At 39.0% G+C, this 9,865-nt stretch overlaps 2 protein-coding genes across 2 annotated transcripts; both read right to left on the bottom strand.

Moving 5' to 3' along the window:
- Window positions 1-7,160: 7,160 nt before the first annotated feature.
- Window positions 7,161-7,631, bottom strand: LOC107494244 (uncharacterized). Its single transcript, XM_016115301.1, has one exon. The coding sequence runs from the start codon at window positions 7,629-7,631 to the stop codon at window positions 7,161-7,163; it is 471 nt and encodes a 156-aa protein (XP_015970787.1).
- A 453-nt stretch (window positions 7,632-8,084) lies between these two features.
- LOC107494245 (uncharacterized) lies at window positions 8,085-8,997 on the bottom strand. The gene is made up of 3 exons (XM_016115302.1): window positions 8,855-8,997; window positions 8,423-8,756; window positions 8,085-8,264 (listed from the first exon to the last, which is right to left on the bottom strand). Exons 1-3 carry the CDS (start codon window positions 8,995-8,997, stop codon window positions 8,085-8,087), a joined length of 657 nt encoding a protein of 218 aa, XP_015970788.1.
- Window positions 8,998-9,865: the final 868 nt, after the last annotated feature.

The following is a 9,865-nucleotide window of genomic DNA, read 5'->3' as shown; positions in this document are numbered from 1 at the left end:
ACCTGTTTTCTTGTAGTGAGTGTTAATAAATATCTAAACTCTAGTAGTGTGACTATTGAACTGATTTAGTCCTAAGAATTTTTAATGGTTACAATTACTGTATATTTGTTAATAGGATATTTTTAAGATGAATATGGTAATAAATTTTTTTTTATCTGCAACTGTCATGGTAATTAATAATGTATTTATTATACTTTGATTTCGAATACCTAATATTCTAGGGTGCTAGTTGAATGGATATCGGATATGATTTAAATGCTTGTAGAATGATTAATCAATAACACATCTGTTAATTCTTGGTAAAGAGTTTGAATTTTATAATTATAATGACTAAGATAAATAAAACATTGACCAAGGCAATTGAATGAATAAAAGAAATGAGTTTTTTAGGTCATTCACAATTCATTATAGTAATGATAACAAATTAGAGTTTGACAATTAAACTATATTCTAAGAGTTATCCAAGAGTTAGGAATATGGAATAAATTATACTTTGTTCTTCTCGAATTCTTGGTAAAGATATATTGCTTCATATTATTGGATCATTGAGAAGTGTTATTAGATGTCAACCTTGATTGGTAAATTTAGTATGACTATTTTACTACTAACTTAATATTGAACCTACAGGTAACACACTAACGAATAGCGGTGACAAAATGGGTCGAACCCACCATGCTGACCCACCGAACTCGCCAAAATAGATGTGCCGGGCTAGGATTTTAAACCCGTAAAAAAAAAAAGAAAAACCCGTCAAATTCGCAAATTTTAATGAGACGGGAAGAGCCAGTCTGCTAGGACAAAGATTTTTCTTTTTTTTAATAAAAGAGTGATTAGTACTAAAGATATTAACAATCATATAAATTTCAAATATGTTTTTTTTTATTTTTTCTTTTTATAATTAACTTTATTTATTTTATTTCACACTTTTATATATATTCAAATTATATGACTTATTTTTTAAAATGAAAATAATTTTATTGATGGATATNACTAGTCCATCGGCACGCCAATTTGTCTTGAAGTGGGGCAGGCTTTGGCAGGGTAAGGCTGGCTACCCGCTTGCCATCCTTATTAACGAGTGTTCTAATTTTTGCTAAAAAAATTATTGAATTATTATTTTGATGTGATCAAATAAATAATTATATTAATATAAATTGCATATTTTTATATTTTTTACTAGCACCAAGAATATAATAATATGATAATCGAGAATATTAAATGAGAATTGAGAATAATTAGTTATTCTATTTCTAAAATTGAATTATAAGTTTGGATGAGATTCTAATAACTGATTTTTTGTTTTTAAATTGAATTGTGATATGATTTATAAAATTTTAAGATTCAAAATTGAAATCAGTAACAAATCTCATATTATATATATGTATGACAAGAGTAAAAGACACACAAAAATTTTATTCATTTACCTCTGCACACATAAACATATATGAGTCTAATCCATAGAAAAAAATTTTAATGTATGCAAGGAGTTACAAGAGGTTTCTCAATTTAGTTCAAATATTCATTGGTCAAAGAGTTGATAACAAAATTTGGTCTCGGTGTGAATACACATAGTGCCTTCGTACCATCCAAGGATAAAATTATTTTTACTAGCGTACTCAAATATTTGGAGTCGATCTGTATTATTCGAATAAAATTTAAGTACAAAATAACCTTAAAAGATGCTAATAATAAATAAGCTCTCGAAAGATTTAAAAACACGACAAAAAGAACGAGATATATTTTAAAAAATGACTTTAGAGATCAAATTTTGATGCAAATTATTATTAGAAAAATAAGATCTTTCAATCCTTAAAATTTGGTAATCTTTTGTCAAATGAATTTTTTTAAAAAAAAATTATTGTGAATGATCATATTTTTTAAAAAAATAAAAACAAAAATTTACAGATCAAATTTCGCTCAGAATTTTTTTGTGCACTTTTTAAATATTTATTCAAATGTTGTCACAAAAATTTAGAGCTAATGAATAAGCCAATTGCTAAATATAAAAGTTTTTTTATTATTTACAAAAATTATGATATTTATTAGTTCTTTTTGTCGTATTTTTAAATCGTTTAGAGACTGCTTTGTCTATAACATCTTTTAAAAAAAATTTTGTCAACGAATGAATCTTTCCATTACTAAATTAGCAATTAACTTAAAAGACTTTTTATATAAATAAAAAATTCTTGGTTCAACACTCATTCTTTATACATTTTTTTTATATAATATAATATATATAATTATATATATAGTGCGAATTGATGGGATAAAATTTGCTGGTGCCACATTTATTTCTGTCTTTGGCAAGTTGCTTAATCCTTATTAAAGCCTTTTTGTCAAATAGCTTAAATAATGTTCTTCGCAATTCTCTCTATCTTCTAAGTTAATCCTAATTAAGATTGGCTTGTCAATTTTATTATGGTGAACCAATTAGTTCATTGTTTGGTACAATCATTAATACCCTATATATAAGAGTGTACCTCACTAGTCTTTAATTTTAACATTCTGTAAATTTTATTTATTTATTTATTTTACTGTTCTCTTTTCATAGCTAACTGACCATAAATCATATTTTGTAATAGATTGAAATACTTAATACTATAATAATGAAAAATTATAGCATCAAATAGTTAACGACATAAGTTTCGATGATGATATTCTAATTTTGTCCTAAAGATTTAGATGTATAATTTCAAAATTTCCTAAACACTTTTAATGAAGTTTCAAGTAATAAAAAACATGACAAATGGAAGATAACAGATGTTATATTTAACTTGAAGTTTAGATGTATTAAACTCAATAATATTTTATACTCAACCAAAAAAATTTTCAACAACATTAATTAATTATTTTTCCATCACGTCATTTTTCTACAATTTTATTCACAAAAACCTATTTGATTCGAAATGTTTAATGACTGGACTATTCGTTATATAAACAAAAAATATAAGATGATAGAAAACAAAAGAAAAATTAGTGAAATAGAAAATCAGCTTTTTTGTAATTTTTTTAATTATAAACTGAATTAGGTTTAAAAGTTTTAAAAACAAAATATAGAAAATATAAAATTTAAGACAACAAAATGTTACAAGTTTTTGATAAGTTTATTAAAAAGGGCATTGCTATGTTTGTTTATTTTAAAATTTATTTATTTATTTATTTATTTTTTAACATGTTCTTTTTCTTTTGGTGAATTATATACAATGGTACCAATGCATATGGCTTAGGTATTTAATGCATGAGTACATACCCAATTACCAACTTTATAACATACTTATGTGACACGTTAATTACTAATATTTTTTATTTAATTTTTATAAGTAAAAGAAATTTAAAAATCACTAATATTTTTTAGTTTTACATTGTGAATTTAACTAATATATTTAAAAAAATAATAAAAAATATTAAAAAAACTAAATAACCTTGATAATTATTTTTAAAAGACAATGAGACTCTAAACAAAAAATAATTTATCAATTCTAGTTGGCTTTTTAATACATTAATTAACAGATTAACATGCTATATATGTTAGCTTATTCTATTATTACAGGGATTTTTTATTTTTATAAATAAAATAAATATTAAATTTATCAAAATAAATAATTTTTACAGAAATTACTGAAATAAATTTTTCTTGCATATCTCGTTTACAGTGTAAACGAGATGGCATTGCACGTATCTCGTTTACAGTGTAAACGAGATATGACACATAAACGTGACACGTGTATATCTCGTTTACAGTGTAAACGAGATACGTGCAATGCCATCTCGTTTACATTGTAAACGAGATATGGCCCGTACGCCCATATATATAGAAGTCGTTTACAATCGACTTCCGGGCCCCAGTTTCACTTTCTCGACATCTTTATCCTTTCTTTTAACCTTTTCTGACTATACCTGTGACCCGAGAGGTGATGGCGCGTCCAGTGGGGAATGACGGGACATAAATAGGTTGAATGAGACGACACATTACGCTGGAGCGGCCGACTTCGAGGTTAGTTTCGTTATGGTTGTTAAATTATTTTTATTATGGCATTGTTAGAGTAGTCGCGTAGATCTGGAACGTTGATATATGGGTTGGAAATTAGGTCTATAGGGTTAATTTAGAACTATATTCGCTTAGGCTAGGTTCGTATAACATAAATGTTATCAGTTTGGAGCTCTGTTATTCACATGCTAAGTTGTTAGTGTTTATAAATGTAATGCCATTATAGTATAACACTGTGTTTGTTATTAAGGCTATCTATTTTTATTTTAGAATAAATATAGTACTTTATTTGGTTGTATTATGTTATTTAATTTGTATATAATTTAAATATTATTTTTGTTTGTCATTAATCAGAGGCCTCACCTCCTACTGTCCCGGCGAGTGAGTCATACTTTACTTCCACCGGATGCCATCGTCCCGTATCTGGTTAAGGCCGGATTCGGTGACACCGTGCCACTCAGGGATTTTACTTTTGACAACTCCCTGATTTCAGCACTGGTGGAGCGATGGCATCCCGAGACGCACACGTTTCATCTGGGGTGAGGTCACTATCACCCTGCAGGACGTGGTGTACCACTTGGGCCTACGCGTACACGGTAACCCCATGGGGGGTGCCTCCGTGACTTTGATAGGTGGTACAACACGGAGATGTGGGCGTTGGTGGAGCAGCTCCTCGGTGCCAGACCTCCCGTGGTAGCACAGCAAGCGGCTCAGAGGAAGGAGTTGTTCACACTGAAGCTCGTGTGGCTACGGGATCGTGTTCGCCAGATGCCCCAGACAGATGATCCCGAGACCCTCCGACAGTACACCAGGTGTTATATCATGTTATTGATCGGAGAGTATCTAATGACCGACAAGTCCAATAATATGGTGCACCTTCGCTGGCTACCGCTACTCCGGGACTTTACTGAGTGTAGGGCGTTTTCGTGGGGCTCGGCTGTGTTGGCCTGGACATATCAGTCCCTATCTTTGGCGGCTCAGTGGGGCGTCATGGACATCGCTGGCTGCACTCCGTTATTGATGTCCTGGATCTATCAGAGATTCTTCCAGTGTTGTCCACCAGATAGAGGCGTCTACTAGTATCCGCTGGCTGCGAGGTCAAAAATGTCTTTTTATGTATTTGGTTTAAATAAATTTATTAAGGCTTTTGATATGTTACTTAACGAACCGTATATGCTCTCTTTCGATGTGTTAGGTTGGTTGGATTGCCGTAGCAGAGCAGGGATCAGTATGAGGCCAGGGTCCTGCGTTGGCGGGTTTCCCTTGACCGGCTACACTTCGACGAGGTTAGTTGTAAAATAAGCACGTATTTTATTTTGGATAACTGGATAGAAATTGTATGCCTTAGTATGATTATATATGTGGATAATTGTGACACTGAACACTTTCTTTCTTCAGTTTGCCTGGAGAGTCTATGATGACCCCGCCCTGCAGGCTTTGTGTCCTGATTGGTTTCGTGAGGAGGTGGAGTAGGGGACATGGTTGTCAGCTGTCCCCCTATTGTGCTTCAACATCGTCTGTTTTCACCACATTGATTGGGTGAAACGGCAGTTCAATAGAGAGCAGCAGGTACCAGGTCTGCCGGTAAATCTTGATAGGTGAGATTGATGCTATATATCTATTTACTTGTCCGTTAAAAGATTTCGTGTATTATGACTTAAGAAAGTATCTAACACACTATCTTGATTGACAGGTACCTGACTACTACTGGTCGAGGTGAGGATGTATGGTGGCCGCTCAAGCTGAAGGAGTGGTACGATATGTGGCACCAGAGATTTGAGCCCGGACGTCAGATTACTATGCAGCACACGTTCGACACGAGGCCGATCCTGGAGTACTATGATTGGTGGCGGGGGGCTTGCCGGGTTAGACATCTATCAGAGCAGAAGGTGCTGGAGGACCCGAGACTGGCGGAGTTGCCCGCTGACATACAGCCCACTACCAGCCATCCTAGGGATGACCTCGCCCTTCCTCGCGGCGTCCCGGATCGACGTCGACGTGCAAGAGAGTGTAGGGATGATACACGACGACCTGATCAGAGAGAGGGGCCACAGAGAGTGTCAGCCTGGCGAGCCGGTCAGGAGGGAGAGGGCTCGCCCAAGACAGGTAGGGGTCAGAGTTGAGTCTGATGATGAGGCCGAGTACGCCCATTAGGAGGAGTATGGAGACATCCCACAGGGCAGGGAGGCCTCACCTCCACCACCTCCTCCTCCCCGTTCACATGGAGCTTGGCTTTTATTTGGGAGTGGCAGTGCGCAACATCTGGGAGATTGGGATATACCACCTCCTGGTTGGCATGAGGGTGGGCCTTCCGGTACCCAGCAGGAGGAGGACGAGATGATTGATGAGATCTTCATTGACGATGCCTTTCAGATTCACACCATACACCTACCACAGATGGACCGTTTAGCCGAGCATTTTCGCACAAGTCGGGAGGTCGGGATCGGGGATGACCAGCATGCATCAGGTACCGCACAGACGTCCACCTGGATTCCTCAGATATCACCGGGTTCTGGTACACCGTTCGGGGTGGGTGTATGGCCTGGTAGTCAGTATGCGATGCCACCATCGCATGACTACGGTATGTACCTTACCTCATCACAGCTGCTAGTCACCCCTCCGTCAGGGCCACCTTCGCATCATGATCTACACTTCTATCAATATGCCACAGGTCTACCATTAGGGGGGCCCAGCCATACTATGCCCCGCCGCCCCAGCAGCCGGCAGGGCCAGCCGTCGACCCTAGGCCATCTCGACCTCATCGCTAAACTCATCCTCCACCATGTGGCACTGGTCACAGGCGCCACGATCAGAATCCCCACCACAGATGATGGTTACCAGTTGCCATTTTTGTGTGTTGTTTATGTACTTTATAAGTGTTGTTATCCTATATGTACTTATGAATTATATATTTATGTATTGCATTCCTGTTATCTTTAGTATGTTCGACGTATTTATGCATTACCTGGATTGATGTTATCTTCAGCTTTATTGGATCGATATTATGCTATCTTTATTCTCATAGTAAACAGATAACTTAGGTAGATGATGATGAAACTATTTAACAATAAGGAACTAAATCGTAACGATGATAATAACAACTACAACATGGAATGTAACTTTTTCAAACCGAAACTGAGAAAGTAGTAAAGTACAATGAAACTAAAATAGCCTACGCATATCCGATGGGTTGGTTAGGGCAACCCCGTCTAGTGTGGCCGACTTGTTTACACAAGGCACATCGTTTCTCATGACGCTCGACGTCATCCATGTCGTTCTGGAATCTGGTGGACACTGGTCTTCTAGTGGCCTTTCGCCGCATGGCTGGATTAGGACGTATCATCGTCCCATGCCACTCCGACCACAACGACTCGTCGGGAATGGGTGGGAACTCCATCTCGTACACCTTGAACACAGCCTCTTGCCGGTATACTGGATGCATATACGGGGCCCACTTAACGCTAGCGGCGGCGCACCCGGCAAGTGCGTGCTGGCACGGATAGTGGAGAGACTGGAATAAACCGCAATCACATGTGCCCTCCGATAACCGAACCCGAAAGAAGCCTTGACCCCACCCTTCGAAGGGCTCAAGTTCCTCTACGACAAACACGAAGGCCCGCCTATCGCAATGGATCACACACATCTTCGGAATGCCTTCCTTATTCTTCTCAATGGCCGCTAAGAGTCTCTGTGAGAAGCGGTTTCTGGCCGCTTACTGGCTCTGCACTTCCCGACCTTTCGTAACAAACAACTTTTGCAGTCTCTCGTATGTGATACGTACAATGGCCGAAATGGGCAAGTAGCGGGTCCCCTTCAACACCACATTGATGCACTCGGACAAATTGGTGGTCATGTGTCCAAACCTCCGACCATTGTCACAATGCTGAAGCCAGATCTCCTTTTTGAAATGACCAGCCCAGTCCGCCATCGCCGGGGAGACGCCCCTCAATGCATCCATGTACCACTCAAACCCGGCCTGACTTGGACTGTAAGCAGTGTTTATAAGGTATCCCTTTCCATCAGCTAACTTGAACCGAGTCATGAAATTTGCAGTCATATGTCTGATACAGTACACATGGAAGGCCCTAGGCGGATGTCACCCACTATCATCAGCTCCTAGGGTGGCCTTGATGGGCAGAGATCTGTTTGATATGACCAGCAAGCTGTCTTGTGGGGTGACGTGGTGCCTCAAATTGGTAAGGAAGAACGACCATGATTCGGTGCTCTCAGACTCAACAATGGCAAAAGCAATTGGCAGTATGTTGCTATTTCCGTCCTACACCACCGCTATAAGCAACACTCCTCTGTACTTGCCATAAAGACGCGTGCCATCCATTGAGACAAATGGCTTGCAATGCTTGAAGGCCTCGACACATGACGGGAAAGCCCAGAATACTTTGTCGAACATGCAGCAGTCGCGCACCATGAGGTGACCTTCGTAATACGGTTTGACGTGTAGGTCACAAATGGTGCCGGGGAAACAACTCTACAGTGCCTGAAGTAGTTTTGGCACCTTATTGTACGACTCTTCCCAATCACCGTAGATCGTGCAATGGCCTTCTGCTTCGCCATCCACACCTTTCTGTATGAGGATTTGAAGTGATAGCTTGCGTGGACCGCACCTTGTAAGACCGGGATACTAACAGACGGGTTGGACTGAATCATGGGCAATATCACCCTACAGATGAGACTGCTATCTAACTGATGATGATCTTGAGACATGGTGGGTGCCAGACCGCTGTGTGGTCCACCAAATCTCCGAACCTCCCTACTCACAACAACAAAATATATTCTTACACAACATTTCTAACCAAAATAACATATCATACAAAACTACTAAAAAGTAACAATCATACTTGAACTTACCAGTATCCGAGATTCTGAAGAAGGGCCACACAGAGGCTCCATTGACACCCACTGTCAAACTGACGACACTGCACATGGTACTTTAACCGGTCGGACTCGATCACCAGGTACTCAGCACTCCTGCGAATACTGTAGTTCTTCATACCTTGAAGCACTGCCTCTCAGCTTTTAAACCTATGTCCGACACGAAACTTTTTTTCGCCGTCTAGGTTGTAATCCACTCCACAGGTGTCAGAAATCGGGATTCTCTCATGCATGGCATCCAGATCTAGGCTGTGATAGTGATTTGGCACAGTCGATAGTGCTGGAATCGGGTGAGGTGGAGGCAGTAGATGGCGCGGCACAGCCCCTGTCGGTGTCTCTGGCACAAACTCATCCTCATCGACGCCATTAGAAGACTCACTGTCTCCACTGTCCGCCACGTAGTCCTCGTCCGACTCCTCCTCACCCTCCTATGCTTCATTCTCGGAATCCCAACATGAATGGGCGGTTATGCGAGAGGTTGGTCATCCTGCACATATGTGTCCTGTGCGAAACTCCCACTACTACCGTGACCCACCTCGGCGGGCAGCTCCATTACCTGTTCACACATGATCCTTTCGTAAATGTCGAACATCAGTCACACATGCTCGTTCCCGTGAAGTCGAAACAGCCGAAACTAGAAGACTCCATTTCCCATGGGTGCCAACAACCTATACGCCACCCTTCTGACTTCCCTCACTTGTGTCCCCCCAAACTTGCTCAATATCAAACTCTTCAGATTCGACAACGTCTCCACACGCTGAGTGCGAAACAATATTGGATCCTGACACTCAAATGTCACCCCGTTGTCGCCATTTCTCATACGACAATTCAGATAAAGCTCCATAACTATGAATGGATTGTTACTAGCCATTCAGCTTTGTTTTTGAGAGAAACGAGATACATAAGGGATATAAAATGTATGTTAAGAATACCAAGGGGTACACATCCTTTTATAGATGCTCAATAAGTTGTTATATATATATATAT

The sequence above is a fragment of the Arachis duranensis genome, chromosome 6 (assembly GCF_000817695.3).
Source record: "Arachis duranensis cultivar V14167 chromosome 6, aradu.V14167.gnm2.J7QH, whole genome shotgun sequence".
In the NCBI taxonomy this organism is placed as follows: domain Eukaryota; kingdom Viridiplantae; phylum Streptophyta; class Magnoliopsida; order Fabales; family Fabaceae; genus Arachis; species Arachis duranensis.
Note: the sequence above shows the minus strand (reverse complement) of the source record. Positions and strands in the feature narration are given on the sequence as shown.